Genomic DNA, 27,801 nt, shown 5'->3' with positions numbered 1-27,801 from the left:
GAAAATGCTGATAACAGTCTATGTGGGCATGGACACATAGGATAGCATATGCTGGGGAGTTTACTGGCAGCAGAAGCAAGTGCTTGAAACCAAAAACGGCAGCTGTAAAAACGTCCAGTGTGGGGGCGTGTCCAGGATGGCGATGTGCACACTCCATCAGCGCCACCAGCTTTCTCCCTATTATCCGTTTCCACCGGGGCTAACTCCTCATCTTACCTCTTGCTACCACCCAGATGAGGGGCAGATCCTCCCGAACACAGTCCGGCAGGGGAAAACGGATTAAAATTCCCCCCACAAGAAGAGGCCACGCTGACGACTCTCGTCATTCGAGCACAGCCACACTCCAGAAGCTGCTCACGCGTGGCCTCACAGACCCTGAGGATGGAGGAGACTGAGCCCAGACCACCCTGGCTGGCAGAGGTGATGGCAGCCATAGCTACCTGCCAGTCGACCATCACCGCCAAGATCGAGGAGGTGCAGATGGATGTAGGCCTAATCCGTCAAGACCTGGACAAGCTCCACTCCAGTTACTGAGACGGAGCAGAGGATTGGCCTTACAGAGGACGAGGCTGTGGAGCATTCGACAGCCCTCCGCACCATTCAGACCAGAGTTAAGGCTCTTGAATACCGCGTGGATGATGCTAAAAATCAGAACAGGAGGAACAACCCCCGAATCATCGGTGTGCCTGAAGGTACCGAGGGGAGAACCCGACTGGATTTGTGGAGGACATGCTTCGTGGTCTCCTCCCTGATGGCCGCTTTTCCCCTCAATACACTGTGGAGAGGGCCCACTGTGTCCCGCTTAAGCCGGGCCCTCAGGGAGAACTGCGGCTCCACAACGCCAAACTGATGATTTTTCCAGACTATTCCATCGAAACGCAGAAGCAACGAAAATCATTCAATGAAGTGAAGGCAGCCATGAGAGCCCCGGAACATTTGCTACAGTGTCCTCTTTCCAGCGCACCTCCGTGTCCAGGACATGGAATTGTTGCGCTTCTTCCAGTCACCAAGAGAGGCCTGCGCTTGGCTGGATTCCCTGCTGCCACATCTCTGACATGGCAGAACATGAATACACCACTTTCCTCCTTCATTTGCACTGGGACGGGGGGCTCCCCGAACTCTGTCAGTCCTGCCAGAGGCCCTAAACTTTGATGCCCCCCCGATTTGCATTTTCTCCTTTGATTGATGGAGGCTCCCCTGGTTGACTGTTCGTTTCCTCCCTGGTTCTTTGCTCTCCCCCGATACTGATGACTGACTTAGCGTGCCCCCTGTTACCCCCCCTCCTGAGTTATGTTTGGCAGACCCCGGGAGCAGTTAAATGGGGCAGAACCCAGGCACCCCGGTTCTGGACTCGTTCATGCCTGGTCCCCTCCCCCCTTCAGTTTTTACATCACGGTTCCTAGTTGCTGTTTTTTTGTTCACAGTAACCTAAAATATGTGCCTGTGCCCCTGCCCTAGATCAGGGGACTTGCTCATGTGCCAGCATTCTACCTACTGGTTCCCTGGAGGACTACTTTGCACCACTTATGTTTACCAGGTGGATTATTATACCACTGCTATGGGATGAACTGCCTGTTTATTCCCCTTGCCTCATCACAGAAACCTTTATGAGACGCAAGCAGTGCTTCAGTCACTGGTGGAGGAGCATCTCGTGGAGCATTGCCACGCACAAGAGGCCCCCCCCCCCCACCCCTCGCATGAGATCCGGAAGAGCCCAGCTTGCCTCTTGCACAGACCCCCATTTCGCAGCCAGCGAGCTGAGTTGGGACTTGGGGATGGAAGCTCTTCCCAGTTCTAGGGGAACGGGCGGGGTGGGGGGTGGAGATGGTTGCCCCTTCTGGGCCGTTTTTTTTTAAAAGTTTTAATTCCTTTTTAAGATGTATTGATGTACCAATATCGCTTGCCTTCATTTTCCTGTCAGCACTGCACATATGTTGCTCCTGCCTGTTCTAGGTCCAGGCATCGCATCTAATGAGTAGTCCACGGCATAATCCTGTACTCCCAGATTTGCTCTCCCCTCATGTCTACTCTTAACATTATGTACTAGAACACGAGGGGTCTGAAATCACCAGTTAAAAGATCACTTGTATTCCAATTTATTAAGACATAGAAACCCCACATATGTATACTCCAGGAAACCCACCTAGTAGGCAGCAAAACCCTAGCCCTCAAGAAACCAAGGGTGGGTAGTCACTACAATTCTACCAACTCCACCTTTGTGAGAGGTGAGCCTAGTAAATAAGTCACTGCCCTTTAAAGGTCTGGATGTGGCGCTGGACCTCGATGGCAAATATGTTATCGTGAACACCCGGATATTCTCCCAGACATGGTCAATTGTGGGTCTATATGTACCGCCCCCGGCATCACTGGTCATACTGAGCAAAATAACCTCCAAACTTGCAGAATTTGCAGTGGACCATATGGTATTGCTGGGAGACTTTAACATGGCCCCTGACCTGACCTTAGATGGGATTTCCGCTGCCGTCTCCCATTACTCTGGCCTCCAGAGGTGGGCCGACACCTATGGGCTGACAGATGTGTGGTGGTGGAGGCATCCTCAGTCCCGTGTCTACACGTGCCATTCCGCAAGGCATAGATCCTTCTCCCGCATGAACCTGATCTTTGCGGTAGGGTCGGTCCTAGAAGTTTATCGATCACGCGCCTCTCCTTTTGAAAATAAACGGCCAGGGCACCCCCAAAAATAAACTTTGGAGGCTCTCTAGGTTCTGGGTCTCAGACCCGGACTTGGACACTCAATTCAGGGTTGAGAAGGAGGGGTATTGGGCGACCAACGCGGGCTCTGCTGACCTCACGTTGGTATGGGATGCCTTCAAGGCGTTCGAGAGGGAATAACCAGGACATAATAGCCATAGTTAGGAAAGAGAGAAGGTCCGCATTGACTGAGGAAGAGTCAGCAGCTGCTGTGCAGGAGACGTTATATGTAAGCTCTAGGGACCCCCAACACTATGCCTGTCTGCAGTCCCTGACCAGGGAAGTTCTCTCCCTTCATACCTCGCTCACTCAAAAAAAAAAAAAAAAAAAAAGACGCTTGCTCAGTCCCAACGCCTATTTGAGCTGGGGGAAAGGTCAGGTCAACTGTTGGCGTGGCTTTCCAGGTAACAATCTGGGGGGAATAGTATACCTCACATTCTGGGTCCTAGTGGGGATCTCCTATACGCACCGGAGGAGATTAGTGAACGATTCGTCAATTACTATGCAACACTCTACTCTCCCAGGGTGGATTATAGTGATGATGAACTATCAATTTACCTGGCAGACGTTGACATCCCCATCCTGACAAGTATAAGTGGGACCTAGATAGAGCCATCACTGTCGATTAAACACTTAAGGCACTTAAAAATATGCAGCCGGGCAAAACCCCTGGCCCAGACGGTATACCCATAGAATTTTACCAACAGTACCCAGACATCTTGACTGCTATGCTCCACGCGATGATGACTAGAATGGAGGAATTACAATCCCTTCCAGGTTCTATGGGTGAGGCAGTCATCGTTATGATTGCCAAAGCTGGGAAGGACCCTTCCCTCTGCTCATCATACCGGCCTATCTCCCTCAACAACGTTGAAGCAAAAACATTGGCCAAAATCCTGGCCAACTGACTCAGCACAGTTATCACAGCACTGGTTCACCGTAATTAAACGGGATTCATGCCAGGCAGGTATACAGACATTAATATCAGAAGACTCTTTAACCATATAGCTAAAGCCGGTCATGACGGGGGTGTGGTAGCCTCTCTGGACATGGAAAAGGCCTTCGACTCTGTGGAATGGAGATACCTATGGGCAGTCCTTTTCAAATTCGGTTTTGGTCCTAAATTTCAGTTATGGATTAAGAAGTATGCCAATCCGCAAGCCAGGGTGTACACTAATGCTCGTCTATCGGAATCATTTCTGCTGAACCGAGGAACAAGGCAGGGCTGCCCTCTATCCCTGGGGCTTTTTGCCCTGGCGATGGAACCTCTGGCAGCCCTCATTTGGTCAAACGGGGAGGTCAGGGGTATCCGAGTAGGGACCATTGAAGAAAAACTTTCCTTATATGCGGACAACGCCCTCTACCTGGCCGACGCATCCACATACCTCCACAAAGCCATATCCATATTCAATAGATTTAGAAAATTCAGGCCTACGCATAAATTGGGACAAATCTGTTCTTTTCCCCCTACATCACTAGGCCCCAAAACCCAGATGCAGCTCCAGTGGGTTGATAATATGAAATACTTAGGGTTCAGGGTAACCGGGGAGATAACAGACTACCCGAAGCATAACTTACAGCCCCTTATGACACAAGTCAGCTCCAAGTGTACTGCCTGGCAAGCCCTTCACCTTACACCAGTTGGCAGGGTCAACCTAGTGAAAATGGTGTTCCTTCCTAAAATTCTTTATTTATTTTAGAAACACTCCAATACATCTCCCCAAGAGCTTTTTCAAGCGATTGGAGGGGATGCTGATGTCCTTTATCTGGGTGGGGAGATCCCCTCGTTGGCAAGGCGCGTTCTGTACCTCCCTCTTTCGAGTGGAGGACTGGCCCTCCCCAACTTCCTGCTCTATTATTGGGCTGCCATCCTTATCACCATACAGTGGTGGTTCTCCCAGCCCAGATTGAACCCAGCAGTCACCCTGGAAGCGGCTATTCTGGGATCATATGCTGCCCTTAGCAATCTTGCCTTTAGCGACAGATGGGCTTGCACGGCTATAACTGTCCCTATGCAGACCACTGTGAGAGCCTGGCAGAAAGCTAGAGCAATTTACAAAAAGCCATTTCACATCTCTCCCCACACGCCGCTCTGGGAAAATCCAATGTTTCACCATCTCTTCACTTTGCAGGACCCCTCAATTTGGGCACAGAAAGGGATCACAACTATTAAGTATATTGTCAAGGATGCGAAAACTGATAACATTCATTGACCTTAGGACCCTGTAGGCACTACCTAGATCCAGGGAGTTCTGCTACTGGCAGCTAAAGCACACCTCTGGAGCCCAGTTTCTGGAAACATTAACCCCGGAGTCAGACTCTGTAGAGCATCTTTTGATCTCCAGTAGCATGGGGAAAAGCCCTCTCCTCCTTATATTTATATCTTACGTGTGATATTAAGCAGACCAAATCCCTAGACAAGTGGAAAATAGACATCCCCACACTCGACGACGAGCAATGGGAGGACTGTGTCTCTACATATATACGTTCAATGATAGCGGCAAAGGATAGATTCATATAGCTTAAATTTATCCATAGGGCCTACTACACCCTGCAGTGACTAGCCCGCATCTATCCCGAACATAACCCGCTATGCCCCAGATGTAGCCAGGAGAGCGCCCTAAACTTCAACCATATTGGCAAGAAGTAGCTGACACATTGACCGGGGTATGTGGGACGCAGACATCTCTTGACCCTCTGACCCTCCTACTTTGTTACCTTGAAGAAGTGCAGGGTGACCAATATACCAAACTGTTTGACATTTTCCCCGTTTTATGCAAATGGTAATCATTGAAGCCACCTACGAAAGTCGCCTGGTGCCTTTCTGTAAACTCAGGGCTCCCCCTTTACAGGCTTACATATCAGAGCAGGCAATGCCCAGATAAATTTGACAAGATCTGGTCGGGTTGGATTGAGTCTAATCGTTAATATGCTGGAGCATGGACTGGGAAAGTGTGGTGGTGCCTGATGCTGGGGCTCTCTCTCTCAGACCCCCTTCTCGGTGGGGCCTACACTGGTATTATTAGTGGGTATTAGGCCATAGGACTCATCAATGTCACGCATTGTTATACTCTGATGTTTGGTTCACCTTAAATAGGCATTGTAAAGTAACTGATGTGCTGAGGCCAACAACATAGTTATCTGCTATTCATACCCTGTTTTTTATGCTACCAAATGTATGACTTTAATGATGCGATATTGTAATGCTGATTTGACTTCAAATAAATATCTGTTTAAAAAAAAAAAAGTCCAGTGTGCATGAGGCCTTACAGTGATGGAACTAGCATTTAAAGAATGAGAACTCAGAAGTGGTGGTGTCTATATATCTCTCACCAACTTTTTTCTTAATTAAGTCCCAGGACACAGATAGTTGTTTAGTAAATATACCTGCAGTCAGGTTCACGACTGATGCAGTTCCCGCAGTTATGGCATCCACCTGGGAGTGAATCTCATGTTTCGACTCATCTACTTTGTTTTGAATCCAGACCCTGGATGCCTGTAATATAAATGCATAAAATGTAAAAGCCAAGGCTTAAATATATAGCCAACAGGAAAAAAAAGCTTAAAACAAGCAATTTTATTTACTTTATAATACAGACCAATGTGCCGCACTGTACACTTAAATAAATCCTGTAGTGCAACAAATATATATACAGTCAATGCAAATTAAAATCCATATAATGAATGATACATTCTATTAATAAAGTGCAAACGTGCTAGTAATATAAATGATCATTTTAACCATTAAAGTGTAATAAACAGGAATTATCAAAAAAGTCCTTATAAAATTTTCCATGTGGTTGAAACTTTGTGATCCTTATAAATATTGTGCACCCCCCCCCCCCCCCCCCGGCAGTTCTCCTCACCTCAGGGCGTGTGACTGCACACTTAAGTTTGGTCTAATATCGTAGTCCCCCTGAGGAAGACACGCCATCCAAGTGTCGACACGCGTTGGGGAGGGGACAGGGCGTGTAGGAAGCAACTCCAACGCTAACACAATCAGCTGCAGAGGAGCGGAAGGACATACGACCTTATTGGGTTTTTATTATCTCTGTCAGATATAGATTGGTGCGTGAAGCACCCATAGTGTGAGAGTACCCTGGATGACCCTGGAGACCAAACGTAAAGGAGAAGTCCAGCCTGAACTTTTTAGGCTGGGCTTCTCCTAAGGGTCACAGGAGTGCAATACGTTATGCACTCCTGTGACCCGTTTTCAGAGGAGAGCCGTCTGAAGTCTGCTCTCTGCTGACGTCACTGCAATCAGTCAAGGCAGAACGTCATCCCGACTTCCCATGTCTGGATCGAACAGCTACCTTGATTGATGGAAGTCTCAGTGAGCCGTTGAGCTGACCTCTCCCTGCCTCTCCACAGCTCATTGCTCCAATGAGCATGGAGAAGCAGACTAGGAACGATGCTGACTATCACAACACTCCGCTCAGGAAGGCGTGAGAACCGAGCCATTGGCGGTGTTCGTTGGCTCGATTCTCAATGCAGAGAAGCCGGGGGACAGCTGCAGCATCGGTCTGAGTCAAGTATGATTAGCAAAAAACAAAACAAAAAAAACACATACCGTATATACTCGAGTATAAGCCGAGATTTTCAGCCCCTTTTTTTAGGCTGAAAGTGCCCCCCTCGGCTTATACTCGAGTCACGCAGATCAGGTAGGCAGACGGCGGCCATTCCACTATTCAAAAGCCGCGCCTCCCTGTCTGTGATAGGCGGAACACTCAATTTCTCAGCAGTCAGTGTTCCGCCTATCATGGACATCCGCTCATTCTCATACTACGGACGAGGATGGGAGGATGTCCGTGATAGGCGGAACACTGACTGCTAGGAAATTGAGTGTTCCGCCTATCACAGACAGAGAGGCGCAGCTTTTGAACAGTGGAATGGCTGCCGTCTGTCAGACGAGGAGGAGAGGTGCGGCATGGCACACAGAGGCTGCAGAAGGCAAAAAGGTTGCAGATTGGCACAGGTAGGCTGCGATGGACACAGGGATGGACGGGACACAGGGAGGAATGGGACACAGGGATGGACACAGGGAGGGACGGGACACAGGGATGGACACAGGGATGGACGCAGGGATGGACGGGACACAGGGATGGACACAGTGATGGACGGGACACAGGGATGGACACAGGGATGGACACAGGGAGGTATGCAGCTGCAGATGGGCATTGTTGACCCTCTTTTCCACTCTTTTAAGCTGTAACAGTAGCTGCTGCATGTCTCACCCTCGGCTTATACACGAGTCAATAAGTTTTCCCAGTTTTTTTGTGGTAAATTAGGGGCCTCGGCTTATATTCGGATCGACCTATACTCGAGTATATACGGTACTTATTTTTTAAGTGTGCGGTCACACGCCCTAAGGTGAGGACTACAACAAAGGGGGAAAGGGGGGGGCACAAGTTTGATGACACATTTGGATTAAGTTCGAAGCACCATCAAAGTTTCCACTACAGAAAAAATATAAGGATCACAGTTTCAACTACATGGAAAATTTTATAAGGACTACTTTTTTTTGCCAATTCGTGTTTATTACATTTAAATGATTAGGAAACCATCATTTATATCACTAGCATGTCAGAACTTTATTAATATAATGTATTATTAACAAAATTGATTTTAATTTGCATTGGATGTATATAGATTTGTTGCATTGCAGGATTTAAGTGTACAGCTTGGCACATTGGTCTGTATTATTCACTATTGAGCACATATGTATGGGAGTAGGATTAGTGCCAGCAGCTGAAATGACTGCAGATATCTATATTAAGGTTATTTCAAGTAAACATCTCTGGCAGCTTGCAAGGTTTTTTCATCTTTAATTTTATTTTATACTACAGAGCCCCGATATATCCAAGGATGCCACGTGTGACTGAAAACTGCTATAGATTTAGGTCAGATCCTCCCCTTGAATATGAAATCTTGTCAACAAAATACAGTAATCTATGTTAATGTAAATGAAGAAATCACTTTCATTACGTCCATCTTACCATGTCATGTCCCAGCGGTGGCAGATTGTCCACCTGGCTCAGATCATCATGTGCTTGTTGAACTGCATGCATGCTGGTGTTAATGGTTCCCATCAGAGCCTGCTGAGCTGAAGTCTGTACAGGAAAAAACAAATTAATTTCCAGCAGAAAGCTGCCCGATTCTTTCACATATTGCTATCTGACCAAATTTCAACTCATGCATTGACGGCAAAGAACATTTCACAGAAACCCCCCCCCCCCCCCCAACCTTTTATTAGGTCAAGTTTCCTTAAATAGTAAATTGCAAAACTACACACTGACAGCTGTTATGCCTCATTTCTTGTAAAATTATTCAGCTTTTACCTTACAGCGCTACCCATCAAATGTACCCAATAAGCAGGAACAGAGCAAATGCGTGTTCTTTGATCCCCATAGTATACACATGCTTACAGATTACTGCAAATATTTCTTGCTGTGTTTTTTAAACTTGATGTATTTATTATTTTGCTTAAGATAAAAAAGTAGGTTATGAGACAAATTATTCTGTTAATTAGTGTTGACATATGGTGGGGCTGTTTAGGATCAGATTAATTGAAAGGATGAGCAAAAACTAGGCATTTAATAAGCCAGCGACTTACACAGAAATGATTCACAATGTTCCTCTACAATTCAAACAAGCAAACTGCAGAGAAACAGGTGTGTGTGTGTGTGTGTGTGTGTGTGTGTGTGTGTGTGTGTGTGTGTGTGTGTGTGTGTGTGTGTGTGTGTGTGTGTGTGTGTGTGGGGGGGGGGCTATGACTTAAAGTGATTAAAAAGGCAGAAGGTTTTTTATCTTAATGCCTTCTATGCATTAAGATAAAGAGCCTTCTGTCTGCCCCCTAATGCTTACCTAAGGTCCATCTAGACCCAGCGTTGTTGCAGAAGTGTCTCGGCTGCTCGGGACTCCCCTCCTCATTGGATAAGACAGCAGCGCAGTGCCATTGGCTCCCACTGCTGCCAAAGTCAGTCAGCCAATGAGGATAGAGAAAGGGGCAGGCCACTGCTCCATTCCTGAGCTCAGGTGCACCCTAGCAAGCTCCTTGCTGTGGGGGCACCCAACAGAAGGGAGGGGCAAGGAGCACCAGCAGTGGGACCAGAGAAGAGAAGGATCCAGGCTGCTCTGTGCAAATCCACTGCAACAGAGCAGGCGAGTATAACATGCTTGTGGTTTTTAACAAAAAAAAAAAAAAAGACAAAGTATCACTAACTATTACACAGAGAAGCTAAACTCTCAGCATATAATGTAGTGATGAACAAGCAGAATAGATTACCGATAAGGAAAAAGGAACATTGGTTCAATCTGTCCCTGAATGTAGATGGTAAAAACATTATTATTGCGTAAGTTCTATAGAGCACCATAGTATCTACCATTTTTTTCTTTTTTAGAAGGACATATACAGTTTAAATTCCATGCTTAAAGACTTTTATTACAGTATCAACCGTCAAGTGGACACAATCACTATAACTGGTTGCCATATTGATCACATGATTGAGAACCAGAGTATGTACTGTAGTTCCCAATTTCAGCACTGGTATTGACAGTGAAGTCTCAAACAGCAACCCACCCTGACATGGGCTCCTAGTTCCATAACAGAACATAAATTATTGTTTCCTCAGCATGAGATTTTATGACATTGGACAATTTTTAGCCCTTAAAGTGAAAATTTCAGTCAAATTCTAACTAAACCTAAATCTACTTCCACCCTCATTCTAAGACTATTCTATCTACCCTGTAAAAGATGCTTATACTAAGCTATTCTGAAGCAGCTCCAATCTGGTCACATGATCGTCCCCCAGTGCCAACTTCAGTGTAGAACAGAGAAAGCAGAAAACGGCTGCCCTAGAGTAAGCCTATGGGTGACATCATTACCCAGGCTCTACAGCCATTGTCAGTCTTCTCTCTACACTGAAACCAGCACTGGGACTCAATCATGTGACAATAGGCAAGTATTCCAACCTTTTCTTTTACAGGGTAGATAGTCTTAGAATGGGGGTGGGAGTAGATTTAGGTTCAGTTAAAACTTGACTGCTATTCTAACTTTAAGGGCAATTTGTCCATTGTGTCACGAAATCTCATGCTGAGGAAAATTGGATTTTTGTACTCACCGTAAAATCTTTTTCTCTAAAGTTCATTGACGGACACAGATCCTTTAATTCTTGACCTTGAGGTTATCATGCCACCTTTAGGAGAGGACTAGGCAGAACATGTAAAAATGGCACGACTGCACAGCACTGCCCAGGGGGCGGTCCCTCTGTCTATAACCCCTCAACCGGCTTCCTGCAGCTCAGTTTGTCAAAAAGCAGTACAAATATAAATAGGAGGGTTGGGTGCTGTGTCCGTCAATGAACTTCAGAGAAAAGGATTTTACGGCGAGTACAAAACTCCCATTTTCTCTTTTGTTCATTGATGGATAGAGGCCCTTTAATTCTTGACCTTAGGGACGTTCCCAAGCAGTGTAAAAAAAAAACGAGGGGTGGAAACAGCAAAACATAACTTCACCCACAACAAAAGGAACACCTCAACAGAAGAGTTGCCATCTTAAACGGCCGCTATCAAAACCAGCAGCCAACTTATGCATCAAAAGAGACGTTTACAACAAACGTGTAACTTACAAAAAATATAAATTGCAACCTTACACAGCCACCTGCAAAACTTTGCGGCCAATGCAAGTATCCGAAGATGCGCTTACGTCAACTTTGTAAAATATAGTGAAAGTGTGAAAGTGTGAACGGACGACCAAGGTTACACACCTGGAAGACAGACGTCTGGAAAGCCCAGGAGATTTCAATTGCTCTGGTGGAATGAGCCGTGACAGGAAAAGGGGGCACCTGCCCCATTAAGGCATAGGCCAGAACCATGATCGGTCTGATCGACCGAGAAATGGTGGATGATGAAACCGCTAGACCCTTTTTCGGACCATCCACCGAGCAACAGAGTCTGACTTCCGGAAGGGAGCCGTAACAGACAGATACACCCGTAGAGCCTGGACCACGTCCAGGGAATGTAAGGCAACCTCCTTCGGGTGTGTCGGCTTAGGACATAAGGATGGTAAACACAATGTCCTCATTTAGATGCAATGTCGAAACCACCTTTGGAAGGAAAGAGGGCTGTGGACATAGCACCACCTTATCCTTGTGGATGACCAGGAAGGAAGACTGGAATGACAAGACCGCCAACTCAGAAACCCTCCAGGCAGATGTAATTGCCCCTAGAAAGACTACTTTCTGAGAAAGAGTTAAAGCGGAGCTCCACCCGAATTCCTAGTCCTATGCCTATGTGATCATCTGCTTCCCTAATCGCTAGATATCCCCCTTACCTTGCTGATGTCTTCTCTTTTTTTCTTATTTCAAATCTCCTGCTCCTGGAGATTCCGGAAAGGGGTGGTGCTGTTGCGGAAATGGGCGGGGCTTCAGCGGCAGGTCAGCTCTTCCCGTCGGCCGCACGGGCTCCTGGGATAATTTTTTCAATTTCCCAGGAGTCTGTGCGGCGCCCAGGAGATCCGAGATTATACGGGCGGTGCATGCTGGGACAGCACAGTGTCCCGGAAGACAATGCCTGTGGGCTTCACATGGCCACAGGCAAAATGGAAAACGTCAGGAGACGTTTTTTTAAAGGCTTTATACGAGCGAAAAACGGCAGCAAGACACTTTTAGAAAATATACAAGTAAGTCACATAATTAGAAAACTTACTTATTGCGATTAAGACAAAAAAAAAAAACGGCGGTGGAACCCCGCTTTAACAAGGGAATCTCCCTAATGTTCTCAAACGGCGGTTTCTGAAGCGCCAATAGCACCAGATTCAGATCCCATGGAGGTAGCGGTGGTCGAACCAGAGGGAATACAAGTCGAACTCCTTGCACAAAAAAAGTACTCACCAATGAGTGAGTTGCCAAGGGACGTTGGAAAAAGACAGCCAAGGCTGATATCTGTCCTTTGATGGTGCCAGGGGTCTCTTGTCCTGGTCACAGACCTCTGCACCTTCCGATTGAGCTGGAAAAAAGCAGTTTTTGCAGGTTGCAATAGCAGGGATGTCTGGGGAAGAAGCGACAGCTTCTGACCCTATACTGACCCTCACTCGCCTGCCACAACTTAGGGACTTAAGGCAAGGTACACAAATCCCACCCTCCTAGCTGCTCACAGACTGAGGGGCCCCTCTGCAGGACTCGCCACCCTGACAGAGTGCTGCGATGTGCTGCCGCTGACCGCTCTGCTCTGTTTCAGTCACAAAGAGCTCAGAGTGAAAATTGTGCTGTTCTGAGGTACACAGACCCAGCACTAGAGGTAAAAACATGCTGAGGCTACAAGAAAATGGCCGCCGGCCTTCCTTAGCACAAAAATCACCAAGAAAATGGCCGCCAAGCCTGCTAGAAAAAGGTTGACAGCCCATACACTGCATAGACTACAGGAAAATGGCCACGGCTTCAGCAAAATGATCACGGCCTTTCCCGAGGTAAATTTTTTCTCAAGCACCTCACAGCGAAGAAAAAAGGGACAGAAAAGTAAAAAAACAGACCCTAACAGACAGAGCAGCCCCCGGCCAAAGCCCGGAGCTCCACCGGCCTAGGTACATAGACCGCACCTCATGCCCAGTTACACAGCGGTCCCAGCACAGGGAGGAGGGAATGAGGGAGAGAGGAAAGGGAGAGTGAGAGACCCCCTAGTCGACCTCCCAAGGAATGCCCAGCTGCTCTATCCTGCCAAGGTAGGGAAAGCGGTACTTACCCTTCCTGTCGGGATTGCTGGACAAAAATCCTATTTTCTCTTTTGTTCATTGATGGACACAGCTCCATTAATCTTGATCAGAGGGACGTCCCCAAGCAGTGTCATAACGAGGGGTGGGAACAGCAAACATAACTTCACCCACAACCAGAGGTGCTCCCCAATGGAGGAGTCACCATCTGAACCAACCGCATCAGAAATTGTGGTCAATATATGCATCAGAATGCATTAACAATCAAAATCTAACTAACTTTCTGTAACAAGAAGAAAGGGTGCAAATTGCAACATTACACAGCCGCCTGCAAAACTTTGCGACCAAAGCAGGCATCAGAAGATGTGCTTACATCAACTTTGTAGAACTTTGTGAAAGTATGAACGGATGACCAAGTCGTCGCCTTACACACCTAGGAGACTGATGTCGGAATGTCCAAGAGGTCCCAATTGCCCTGGTGGAATGGGCCAAGAAAAGAAAGGCATAAGCCTGGACCATGATCTGTCTGATCCACCTGGAAATGGTGGACGATGAGACTGCCAGCACTTTTTTCAGACCAGCCACCGAAACAAACAGAGAATCTGACTTCCAGAAGGAAGCCGTGGCAGACAGCTATACCCTTAGAGCCTGGACTACGTCCCGGGAATGGAAAGCCACCTCCTTCGGATGTGTCGGCTTAGGACACAGAGATAGTAACACAATGTCTTCATTGAGATGGAATGCTGAAACCACCTTCAGCAGAAAAGAAGGTTGCGGACGCAACACCACCTTATCCCTGTGGATAACCAGATAGGGCGACTTGCAAGACAAAGGCCGCCAGTTCATAAACCCACCTGGCAGATGTAATCGCCACTAGAAAGACCACTTTCTGAGAAAGAGTCAAGGAAATTTCCCTGATGTTCTCAAATGGCGGTTTCTGAAGCGCCTACAGCATCAGGTTCAGATCCCACGGAGGTAGGGGTGGACGCACCGGAAGGACTACATGCCGGACACCTTGCACAAAGGTGCTCACCAATGAGTGAGACGCCATGGGTCGTTGGAAAAAAAACAGCCAAGGCTGATATCTGTCCCTTGATGGTGCTCAAGGCCAACTTCTGGTCCACTCCAAGCTATAAGAACAGCAGGATCCTGGACACCAAATAGGTGAGTGGATGCCACCCCATCTCCTCACACATAGAGACATACGTTTTCCATGTACGATGGTTTATCTTCCTAAAAAAGATTTTTGCCCTCAGCATAGTGGAAATTACTGAGTCCGACGGATCTCGGTTCCTTAGCACCTGGCTTTCAACAGCCATGTCGTTAAAACCAGCGACGGTAAAGCTTGATGGAGTATCGGACCTTGTGACAGAAGGTCTTCTCGCATCGGCAACCAAGGAGCATCCGCCACCAGGCGTACCAAGGACGCCAAGGCCAATCTGGGGCAATTAGTATTACTGGAATCCCCTCAGTCGGTAGAGTCCTTAAATGCAGGTCCCTTTCTACCTGGATACTGGGGGGTCCACGACCAGCCATTTTTTTTTAAGAAGGCTCTCCTCAAAGGGATAACACACCGCCATTCGTTTTGGGACACACCGCCATTCTAACCGAGGTGGAAAAAAGGACATACATTTCTTTTTGGGTACAGCGTCGCATGACCTGCAATTGTCAGGTAAAGTAATGCAGTACCATATTGCAAAAAATGGCCTGGTGAAAGGGGGTTAAACCTTCAGGAGCTCAAGTGTTTAAGGTAAAAGATGTTTAGTCTTTATAGCCACTTTAAAAACTTAATTACTATGATCACAAGCACCATCTAGTGGTCATAATGTTGTCTTTTCCTCATTCACTCTATACTTCTAAATGAAAAACATTATCAAGAATTTGAGAGAATATAGGCAAACTTTATTCATTTTGACCCCATTCACACAAACTTAACATAGATGCATCTTCACATGACACATTCATGCAGCAAATTTTTCATAAATAGTAAAGTGTATGTGTAGCCAACTTTTCTTTTCAATTTTGAATAGAGTAGAGGAAGTTAAAACCCCTGCCAGGTTACTTTTAGCTGTTTGTGTACCACTGTTAAAGTTTCTCTTTACTTGCTGTCCCTGAAACACAACAGAAAGTTAACATAAATCTCCCAAAGTGAGGGGAATTCCTTTCTAAGACATTTGTCCACGGAAAAAGTTGTCTTCATTGGAAAGCTTTTTCTTTGCCTCTTTTTTGGAGAGGACTGTAACATTTTGGATTTCCTCCCAATTTTTTTTCTTGGTAAAAATGGTCACCAGTACAGAAGCTTTAAGTTTGCTAAACACTAGAAGAATTTTATTAAGGACCCTCTGCTTTTCGAATCGTCAGATTATGGTTTGATTTTTTTTGACTGCAGTGACAAGAAAAATTTAAGTTTGACTCCACTTTTGTTGAGAAAAAACATTCCCCTCTGGTTGATCCATGTGCATTGCAGGTATTTTAACAAACTTTGCTGCAGATTCCTACCTTTTGTTAGGTCCCTTTTACACTGCTCCGCCCGTAGCGTCGGCGGTGAAACGCCGCTATTTTTAGTGGCGTTTTACCGTCGGATTTGCGGCGCATTCCGGCCTCCACAGGGTCCCGGCTCTTGATTGGATAAATTGATAGCAGCGCAGCCATTGGCTCCCGCTGCTGTCGATCAAATCCAATGTCGAGAGCACCTGGGGGCGGGGCCGAGTCTGGCATTCTTGTCTATGGACGCCGAATAATGGACTCAGGAGCACGCCTGCAAGGTAACCCCCCAGGAGAGTGCTTCTCCAAGGGGGTCATCTGATGTGGGGAGGAGCCACGAGAGACACCGGGGGACCCAATAAGACAAGGATCGGGCCACTCTGCAAAACGAGCTGCACAGTGGAGGTAAGTATGACATTTTTTGTTTTTATTTTTGAAATAACAAACAAGCCCTTACAATTACTTTAAAGCAAAACAACATTTTTAAGCATTTTTGATTATTCAAATGTACTGTGAGATTTTTTTTTTTTACAAAGTTTGTTAGAAAAGCTACTAGTGTATGGCTAGCTTTAACCTCCCCAATAGGGACACAGACAGCAAAAAAACAGACAGATGTTTTAGTCATCCTTCGCTGGACAAAAACAAAACAAAAAATGCTTTTGCTCAGATAGACTTTAGATCTGTACAAGCCTTGAAAAAGTCCTCATTAGAAATTCTAATATTTTGCGTCTTTAAATAGGTCTTTTTTTTTTTTAGGAATTGCTGTTCACTTTCAATTTACACCATAACAGCTGTGTTCATTCTTTTATCTTTTTCATTCTTCCATTTTTGGGTAAAACATTTTTTTGCAGCATTTTAATAGGCTTTCCCATAATACATTCTTCTAACACTCTCAGCTGTGCTTAATCTGAAGAGTAACAGCCCTTCATGAAGCTAATTAGCAGAGTCACTTGATAAAGTATTTATTTTGCATGACTAGGTGCCATTAGGAAACTGATTGATTGCCTAGAGCAAGGGACTTCATCTAACAGAACACAACAGCATTTAGTTACTAAGTACAAATGTGAATAAGGAAATTACAGGGGTGCCAAGCAGGAGAAAAACCACCTCCTCTTCACATTTACTTCAAAAGAGATCATGGCTAGGTTTAAGAAATATTAGGATATATAAGAAAAACAAAAATTATATGCTGTGTTGATCTTTCTTTTGTAATTTTCATGAGTCTTACACTGAAGCTATCATTCCTGTCATTTTCATTTAACACACATAAATTATTTCTAAATATAGTAGCTTACCAGGGGTGGCATGTGACCTCTGTGCATCTGGCCTGTAGTAAGTTGTTGCTGGGCAGATGGCATAGTGCCTACATTGAACGTCTCTGGGCCACTAGATCCTGAGCGTATAATAGCAGGTAGTGCAACTGTGCCATGTTCAAGCTTTCCTGGACGGGTAAGTTGTTGCTGCTGAAGAATTGTTGATCTGGGAACAGAAAAATGCTTACAAATTAAAGTTTAGTAACCACAATTTTTAAAGTTAGCGGTAGCACTTACAGTGGAAGAAAACCTTAACAATACTGATTCTTAAAAATGTTCCCTCCCCCTTTCCCCCAGCTATTCAGCCTAATCTCTATATGTACCCATTTTCAATCTGATCCGGTCATGTGAACCTGCAGCTCTATGTCATAGCATGCTCAACAACAGCGCTGAATTCTGGGAGCCATGACATCACCCATAGCCCAGCTGTTGACGATGCTCCCTCCTCTCCCCTGTAGCAGCTGCTTACTGACACAGTAAACAGAAGAAAAAACAGCGCCAATCTAAGTGCAGTATTGTTGAATCAAAGACATTTAATTTGTGAAGTTATGCACTCACACTCTACCAGAAGGTTTCAGGCACATCATGTATCTAGAGGGCATCGCAGGGCTCTCGAGGAGAAGCGGTAACTCGTTCGGCTGTATCTCTCGTCCGGTGGCGCCGGTGGTTCCCAGCGTCGCACGGCTTGGTGTAACAGCGTCAGGGAGGTCCGTTCGTCCGTTCGTTGTTATGTTGAGGGGCGCACTGCGATGACGTTTCGTTGTGGTTTACGTTGCACGCGTTCGGAGCATGCGTGCTCCTTCATCAGGCATCTGGGTTACTATGTTTGGAGTGGTTTAAATAGGGAAAGGGGGCAGTTCTAATTAGTCGTTTAGGTTCCACCTTATGGGGCGGAGCTGTTCCGACCAAAGCATGGTGTTGATTGCTCATGTGTTGCAGGCTGGTTGTATGTGATTATTGTGTGTGTGTCCATCAATGTATGTGGATACAAGTTGGATAGTGTGGACAAGATGTGGGAAAAAGTGATAAGAGTTGGAACTTTTTTATTTATTTCATTGTTTTAAAAATTGTTTTAAAAAATTATGAAAATACTTGTTAAAGGTATAAAATAGAAGTGGATTTTGCAAGAATTAAAAGAAGGTTGTTAAAAATTGAAAAAATACATAGAAAATACATATAAAGAATATATATATATATATATATATATATATATATATATAAAAGAAATTTTTTATATATAAAAAATATATATAAAAAATATATAAAGAATCAATAAAAATAGAGGTAAAAATAAGGATAAAATTACAATAGGAATAAAAATAACAATAAAAAAACAATAAAAATAAAGATAAAAATAAAAATAAAAATAGAACTAGGAATAAAAATAAAATTAAAATGAAAAAGGGGCAAAAAATTGTTAATTAAATTGCTGAAGGTATATTTCTATGGTGGGTATTATGACATAACATGGTGAGAGACATGTATATTGATAGGATTTGATATTGTGAGAATTTGGTACTGTAAAATACAATAAAATGGTGTTAAAATGAGACGTGGATGTTAGAGCAGAACATACACATATATACAGTGGTGTGAAAAAGTGTTTGCCCCCTTCCTCATTTCCTGTTCCTTTGCATGTTTGTCACACTTAAGTGTTTCGGAACATCAAACCAATTTAAACAATAGTCAAGGACAACACAAGTAAACACAAAATGCAATTTGTAAATGAAGGTGTTTATTATTAAAGGTGAAAAAAAATCCAAACCATCATGGCCCTGTGTGAAAAAGTGATTGCCCCCTAAACCTAATAACTGGTTGGGCCACCCTTAGCAGCAACAACTGCAACCAAGCGTTTGCGATAACGTGCAATGAGGCTTTTACAGCGTCCTGGAGGAATTTTGGCCCACTCATCTTTGCAGAATTGTCCTAATTCAGTTACATTAGAGGGTTTTCGAGCATGAACGGCCTTTTTAAGGTCATACCACAACATCTCAATATGATTCAGGTCAGGACTTTGGCTAGGCCACTCCAAAGTCTTCATTTTGCTTTTCTTCAGCCATTCGGTGGTGGACTTGCTGGTGTGTTTAGGATCATTGTCCTGCTGCAGAACCCAAGTTGGTTTCAGCTTGAGTACACGAACAGATGGTCGGACATTCTCCTTCAGGATCTCTTGGTAGACAGCAGAATTCATAGTTCCTTTTATCACGGCAAGTCTTCCAGGTCCTGAAGCAGCAAAACAGCCCCAGACCATCACACTACCACCACCATATTTTACTGTTGGTATAATGTTCTTTTTATGAAATGCAGTGTTCCTTCTACGCCAGATATATTTGGACACACACCTTCCAAAGAGTTCCACTTTTGTCTCATCGGTCCACAAAATGTTGTCCCAAAAGTCTTGGGGATCATCAAGATGTGTTGTGGAGAAATTGAGACGAGCTTTGATGTTCTTTTTGCTCAGCAGTGGTTTTCTCCTTGGAACTCTGCCATGCAGGGCATTTTTGCCCAGTCTTTTCCTGATGGTGGAGGCATGAACGCTGACCTTAACTGAGGCAAGTGAGGCCTGCAGTTCCTTGGACGTTGTTGTGGGGTCTTTTGTGACCTCTTGGATGAGTCGTCGCTGCGCTCTTGGGGTCATTTTGGGCGGCCGGCCACTCCTGGGAAGGTTCACCACTGTTCCATGTCTTCGCCATTTGTGGATAATGGCTCTCACTGTGGTTCGCTGGATTCCCAAAGCTTTGGAAATGGCTTTATAACCCTTTCCAGACTGATAGATCTCAATTACTTTCTTTCTCAATTGTTCCTGAATTTCTTTGGGTCTCGGCATGATGTGTAGCTTTTAAGGATCTTCTGGTGGACCTTACTGTGTCAAGCAGCTCCTATTTAAGTGATGCCTTGATTGTGAACAGGTGTGGCAATAATCAGGCCTGGGTGTGGCTATAGAAATTGAACTCAGGTGTGGACAACCACAGTTATAGTATGTTTTAACAAGGGGGGCAATCACTTTTTCACACAGGACCATGATGGTTTGGATTTTTTTTCACCTTTAATAATAAACACCTTCATTTACAAATTGCATTTTGTGTTTACTTGTGTTGTCCTTGACTATTGTTTAAATTGGTTTGATGTTCCGAAACACTTAAGTGTGACAAACATGCAAAGGAACAGGAAATGAGGAAGGGGGCAAACACTTTTTCACACCACTGTATATATATATATATATATACACACATACACATACACACACACACACATATATATATATATATATATATATATATATATATATATATATATATATACACACACATACATACATACATACATACGCATGCACACGCACTCGTACGTGTGTGAACCCACTTATAGTGGGATCAGAAAAAGGCGCGTGGATACTGATTTGTGGAGGTGAGGGCGGGGGGGAAGGGGAGGGGGGAGGGGGGGCGGGGGCGGCTAAGCAATTTTAAGTCTCATTAAAAAATCTCATGGAAAAAGTGTGATGGGTAAAAATTAGACAACTGAGTTGATTTCTATGTCCTCGTTGAGGCCTCCAGGCGTGAGGGTGTCTAACGTATATATCCAAAAAGTTTCCCTCTCGCAGAGACGTTTGAAACGTTCTGCGAGGGGGAAGGATCCAGGTATCCAGGTACAGATACCTGGATCCTTCCCCCTCGCAGAACGTTTCAAACGTCTCTGCGAGAGGGAAACTTTTTGGATATATACGTTAGACACCCTCACGCCTGGAGGCCTCAACGAGGACATAGAAATCAACTCAGTTGTCTAATTTTTACCCATCACACTTTTTCCATGAGATTTTTTAATGAGACTTAAAATTGCTTAGCCGCCTATTTATTTTTTTATTTATTTTTATTCCTAGTTCTATTTTTATTTTTATTTTTATCTTTATTTTTATTTTTATTGTTTTTTTATTGTTATTTTTATTCCTATTGTAATTTTATCCTTATTTTTACCTCTATTTTTATTGATTCTTTATATATATATTTTTTATATATATTTTTTATATATAAAAAATTTATTTTTTATATATATATATATATATATATATATATATATATATATATATATATATATATATATATATATATATATATATATATATATATATATATATATATATTCTTTATATGTATTTTTTCAATTTTTAACAACCTTCTTTTAATTCTTGCAAAATCCACTTCTATTTTATACCTTTAACAAGTATTTTCATAATTTTTTAAAACAATTTTTAAAACAATTAAATAAATAAAAAAGTTCCAACTCTTATCACTTTTTCCCACATCTTGTCCACACTATCCAACTTGTATCCACATACATTGATGGACACACACACAATAATCACATACAACCAGCCTGCAACACATGAGCAATCAACACCATGCTTTGGTCGGAACAGCTCCGCCCCATAAGGTGGAACCTAAACGACTAATTAGAACTGCCCCCTTTCCCTATTTAAACCACTCCAAACATAGTAACCCAGATGCCTGATGAAGGAGCACGCATGCTCCGAACGCGTGCAACGTAAACCACAACGAAACGTCATCGCAGTGCGCCCCTCAACATAACAACGAACGGACGAACGGACCTCCCTGACGCTGTTACACCAAGCCGTGCGACGCTGGGAACCACCGGACGAGAGATACAGCCGAACGAGTTACCGCTTCTCCTCGAGAGCCCTGCGATGCCCTCTAGATACATGATGTGCCTGAAACCTTCTGGTAGAGTGTGAGTGCATAACTTCACAAATTAAATGTCTTTGATTCAACAATACTGCACTTAGATTTGCGCTGTTTTTTCTTCTGTTTATATGTATTTTACAAGGTACCTTCTATCCTTGAACATGCTGCCTACCTGCCTGTGCTAAAGAAATCATCCCCTTTCTATGACTATTTTCCACAACCAGTAACTGTGGACTATAATTTGTGATCCTGCCAACTATCCATTACTTCTGCTGCATTTACTGACATACACAGCAAGGATTGCAAAACTCTGTGATAAGCAGACTTGACATCCCTAAATCCGCCACACCAATTTATCAACTTCAGCGGGTTTTTTCCCCCAAACCTTTTTCCCCTCCCCCATAAAAAACCCCCTTTTTTTTTCCTTCCTCACTCCCCCCATCCAGGACATATATAATCCAGCAGCGCAACGCACAAAAATTTTTGCTTACTGACACAGTAAAGCCAGAGGTTCGGAATCACGTGACTGACCAAAGTGGATTCAAAATAGTTAAGTGTACAGATCTTTTTTTATACAAGTTTGGCGGGGGGATTTTAAGAATAAATACAGTTAGAATTTTCTTCCACTTTAAGCAGATCGATGAGTTGCAATCAATTAAGTAGTCTGCAATATTTCTATACCCACTTTTTTGGCGAAACAGATTCTTCTAACATTGTAGACTCTTCATCTCCTTCTAGTCCAAATCGGTCCTTACTTTGTTTCTGGGAACAGGTGAGAATTGAGCGAATGAAAATTCAATCAAAAACACTATAAAAAATGCAGGCAATCTGAGGTAGAAAATACAAAGAGGCCCTATTTATCATGGTTTCTGAAGCTAGGATTGCTAAAGAAAAACACAGAACAAAATGTACAAACCATGCTGTGCATGCTTGCTACCACCACTAAAAGATAAAACATGCTGGTGCATAGAAGTGATCGCACACAGCAGCTACATGTTTGAATTATAACACATTTGTTTTTTGGTTGGAGGTATCAGTATCCCACAAGCAGTAATTGTTCATTTATTCATAGAATGTATTACATTTTTAAAACACATTGTCGTGATTGTTAGTTTAGAGGTAAATGGAGCTTAGTGGAATTATTTAAACTGTATCAACTGACTGACTATGTGACTTACAAAAATAAGGAGTCTACGTACAAGCGGTGTTCACTAATTGGAAGACAAGGACACCTACCTTCTTGAGAATAATGTCAATGTACCCTGCGATGAGCTGTGATATCTGTTCCCCTTCAGTGGTCTGCACAGAATAATAGCTCTCCTGATACTCTCCAAAGTCCTGAAAAAAAAGAGACTCTAAATCAGAGTATAGGAGGGAAAATAAGAGAGAAAAAAAAAAAAAAAGTACAAATATAAACCAAGAGAAGGAAAAAAAAAAATAGGATTTTTACGTCATAACTACCTGTAAAATCCTTTCCTTTGAGTACATCATGGGACACAGAGTCAAGCTAATATTGATTACCTGCTGGGTTATAATTCATCATTAGGTGAATGGACACTGGTAGACCAAAGGACTTCAGAAAGGAAGTGATCCCCTATATAACCTCTCCCATACAGGAGGCACTTCAGTTTTGTAGCAAGCACTGACTCCTCAAAAAAGAGGGGGGGAGGGGTGATCTCTGTGTTCCATGATGTACTTAAAGAAAGGATTTTTATGTCATTCTTACCTGTAAAATCATTGTTTTCTTTTTCATACATCATGGGACACAGGCTAATATTCATTACCTGTTGAGACATCCCAGAGCAATAGCTATGAAGGGAGGGAGAAACCTTGCCAAACAATAGCCATCAGTACTTCTACGGCAGCCCACAGTACACTGCTGCCGAAAGCTGAATCCCCGGCTGCTCGAACATCCACTTGATAACATTTTGTGAACGTATGCACTGAAGACCAGGTCGCAGCCTTACAAATCTGAGCCACAGATACCCGATGGCGAAAAGCCCAGGAGGTTCATACACCCCTGGTAGAATGAGCTCTCATCCTAAAGGGAGGAAGCTTTAGGTTTCCGACTGTAGGCCTGAATGATCAATTGACGGACCCAAATTGGCAATGGAAGCTGCCTGCCCCTTCTTTGGTAAAACAAAAAGTCTGAACCTCGGATCTCTGCAGATCTAGACAAATAAACCTCGACTGCCTGGACAACGTCCAAAGAATGCAGTCATCTCTCTTCCGTCAAACGAGGCTGAGAGAAATAATGACCGATTTAAATAAAAGGCAGACACCACTTTTGGCAAAAAGGGTGGAACAGGTTGTAACACAACCCCGTCGTGGTAAAGGATCAAGTATGGTTCCCTGCATGAAAGGGCCGCCAACTCCAATACCCTTCTAGCCAGGTGATAGCCATCAGGAAGGCTAGCTTGCGTGACAGCAAGTCTAATGGAATTTCCTGAATAGGTTCAAATGGTTGTTTCTTTAACACAGACAGCATCAAGTTCAAGTCCCAAGGACACATAGGTAACCTAATGGGGGGAAAGTGAACTGCCCCGAGCATAAAGGTTCGGATCAGTGAATGGGAGGCTAAAGGCCTTTGGAAAAATACTGATAGGGCCGAAACGTGACCTCTGATTATACCTAAAGCTAATTTAATTTCCACAGCTGACTGTAGAAAAGAGAGAATTCTCCCAATCACATATTTTCCGAGGATGCCATTTTCTGGCTTTACACCAAGCAATATAAGTCTTCCAGACCTTATGATAAATCTTCCTAGCGGTAGCTTTTCTAGCAGTCACTAGAGTAGACACCACTGGTCCTGAGGTTGCACAGTCCTTTAACACCCTGGCTTCAATAGCCATGCCTGTCACATTTAGAGACTGTAAATTGGGATGGAATATAGGACCTTGAGACAGTAGATCAGGGCGATGTGGAAGCGCCCATGGCTCGTCTATTGCCAGTCCCAATCTCTGGGAACCAGGGCCTGGGCCAGGCTGGTGCCACCAGAATGACTGGAATCCCCTCTCTCCAAATCCTGCGCAACAAATGTGGAAAGAGAGGGATTGGAGGGAAAGCATAAACCAGGGAGTACTGGCTCCATGGAACTATCAGAGCATCTGCTCCAATTGCCAGAGGATTTCTTGTTTGAGACACAAACTGCTGTAAGCTTGTTGTTGAACCTGGATGCCAGTAGGTCGACCTCTGGCAACCCCAAACGTCGGCAAATTTTCTGAAGCACCTCTGGGTGTAGGGACCATTCCCCCGGGCAGATCTGCTAGTGGCTAAGAAAATCCGCCTCCCAGTTCTCTACTCCCGGGATATGGATTGCCAATATAATTGGCACATGTCCCTCTGCCCAGGCTAGTATGGAGTTCACCTCCTTCCTCCTCAAGCTGAAGCACTCCTGCTACCGCCTTGGTGGTTTATATAGGCCACTGCCTTGGCATTGTCAGACTGAACCTTGATTGGGCTGTCCTGAAGCTGCACCATCCAGGACCATAGGGAGACGTACTGCCCATAATTCTAGGACATTGATAAGTAGGGTCTGCTCTGTCCCTGACCATTTCCTCTGAGCTGTGAGCCTGTCTAGGGTCACTCCCCAGTCTGAGAGACTGGCGTCTGTAGTCAGTACTCTCCAAGTTACCGGGAGAAAGGGTTTTGCCTTTCGCAGGTTCTGATCCTGCAACCACCAGCCTCTGGTCTTTGAGGAGATACAACACTAGGGATACAACTAGGTTTATCAGGAACTACTGATGACATAGGCGTGCCCTTCCCTGTGGTGTTAGCACCGCTCCTCTTTTTGGAAGACATTCAATGCCTGCAAACAGTGTACTTGGGTGTAATTAAAACACCTTAGAAGGGAGACCCTTTAATAGGGGTAACCACTCCCTTATGCAACAATCCTGCTAAGCACCTTTAGCCTGCCGAGCAACACCTGATGACTCATGTAACTTGGGTAAGGAACAATGAAACACTGCAAGTGTTTGTTCAGAGCCTGCTCTGTGTCCCACAGCTGCCTTCCCGAAGCACCACATACTTGGCCTGCGCAGTTTAAATAAGTTGAGCTTGCGCCGGAACATTCTATGCGCGTGCGCGCACGCATGTGCACGGTCCCGGCAAATGGACATCACTGTATTCGTGCATGACGCATATTTTCGTGCACCAAGATAAAGACTACGCCACATGTGCGGGCGAAGCCATGTGTGCCGCGGCCGCCAAACTCCTGAGCCCAGCGGTGCTCTTGCGAACACACGTTCGCCATGGTGAACCAAGGCGAAATGGCGCACCATGGTAAAATGGCGCACAGGTAAAAAACAGCCAGACACAAGCAAAAAAAAAATATTACACTTTCAAACACCCACAGCTAGCCAAGAACTCCCCCATATGTTCACCGCACACAGGTGACCAGCCTTTAGCTAGCTTGACTGATTGTTACAATCAATGGGACCCCCCACAATAATAAAATAAAGGGGTTTCACTTACCCGTCCAGGCGCAGGGCCACTTAGACGCTAAGAGCCCAATCTTCACCCTTCATGGCAGATTCCTGTCACTTGGACCTTCAAGGACTGGGTACCCTTTCATGTTTAGTGTCCACTACCATGGACATGTACAGCACTCTGCAGGAAATGCCTTAGCGCTGTAGTGTCCAGGATTTCCACTCCGCAGGGTCCAGCACCTGGAGGCCACCTTAAAGGCACAACCTCCCAGGATCTTGAGTCTTCTTTGTGAGGCTCGGGTACCATTTATCTAAGCATAAAAGCCTGTGTCAAATGGATCCGATCGATCAATCCCTTGATTCAATTTTGGAACCGTTCGTGGTACTAGAGACCTGGAGCTCAGAGAGTTTGTGGGACTAGAGACACTGGTAAAAAAACTGAAGTGCTTCCTGTATGGGAGGGGTTATATAGGGGATCACTTCCTGTCTGAAGACCTTTGGTCTACCTGTGTCCATTCACCTAATTATGAAATATAACCAAGCAGGTAATGAATACTAACTAGCCTGACTCTGTGTCTCATAATGTATGAAAAAGAAAAATCTTTTAAAGTGCGTGGGAAATTGCTCAAGGTTACAATAATTTAAGGCAGTAGTCAATGCTTATTATTAACTTGTATCTACAAGTACGTTTATAATAAGGCTTACCCTGTAGGTACCGTGAACATTTTCTAAACTTGCGCTGTTTAGAATATGTTCACAAAGGGCACAGCAGATGACATCACAGGTGCATGTGCAGTAGCTCACCAAGCGTGCCGTGAATGCAGAGAGCCCTATGCCACAATCATGACTCCTGTGCGCATGCGCAGGAGTGACATCACCGTTGCCCAGAGAGTGGAAACCCAGAATGAAGACCAGATGAAGATGGAAGCGCTGGAAGAAGTCATAGCTCAACATTGGAGGGCTGTGTTTTAAAATAAAGTCTGTCATAGTGGGCTAGCGTGCTACCACATTATGAGAAAAACCTACAGGGGCCATTTAAAACAAAACAAATCTGTAGATTTTATTACCACTAACAGACTATTGAATAAGAGACAATATTGTGATGAATTGGGAGGTGGTGAATTGTCCCTTTTTTTGTATACACAATAGATATCACTATATAAATGTAAAACGAACCCATCACAATATAAATATAGTAGATGTCAGCATACTTTCACAAAAAAACAAAAACAAAAAACATCGTCCACATAATTTCCTAAAAGTATGTCATACAAACATTTTTCTAGTTTTGAACGGAGTGCTTTCTGGGACTCTGTTGGAGAGATTCGTCTATTGAAACGGTTTTCAGGAGGACAGGAAAATAGGAAAAACCCGCAACAGCAGAAGAACATTTTTATTTCTGTCTATGTTGCTATTGGAGAGTTCATCTCACTACCCCATCTGGTAAAACATCACCAGGACGG

The 27,801-nt window shown here is 44.4% G+C and overlaps 1 protein-coding gene across 2 annotated transcripts in view; it reads right to left on the bottom strand.

Annotated features, from left to right (window-relative positions):
• TLN2 (talin 2) overlaps nt 1–27,801 on the bottom strand; it is a 430,025-nt gene that overhangs the window by 197,485 nt on the left and 204,739 nt on the right. For both annotated transcript variants that reach the window (XM_077472779.1, XM_077472780.1), the window contains exons 12-16: nt 23,148–23,249; nt 22,597–22,673; nt 17,197–17,380; nt 8,709–8,822; nt 6,100–6,208 (exon numbers count right to left, since the gene is read on the bottom strand). In XM_077472779.1, coding sequence (XP_077328905.1) covers nt 6,100–6,208; nt 8,709–8,822; nt 17,197–17,380; nt 22,597–22,673; nt 23,148–23,249 — 586 coding nt within the window. The remainder of the gene's footprint in view (nt 1–6,099; nt 6,209–8,708; nt 8,823–17,196; nt 17,381–22,596; nt 22,674–23,147; nt 23,250–27,801) is intronic.

This window comes from Lithobates pipiens, unplaced genomic scaffold (assembly GCF_037356315.1).
Source record: "Lithobates pipiens isolate NorthernLeopardFrog02 unplaced genomic scaffold, aLitPip1_a1.2 Scaffold_8, whole genome shotgun sequence".
NCBI classification, from domain to species: Eukaryota; Metazoa; Chordata; class Amphibia; order Anura; family Ranidae; genus Lithobates; species Lithobates pipiens.
The sequence above is the reverse complement of the archived record's forward strand: the minus strand, read 5'-3'. Positions and strand labels throughout refer to the sequence as shown.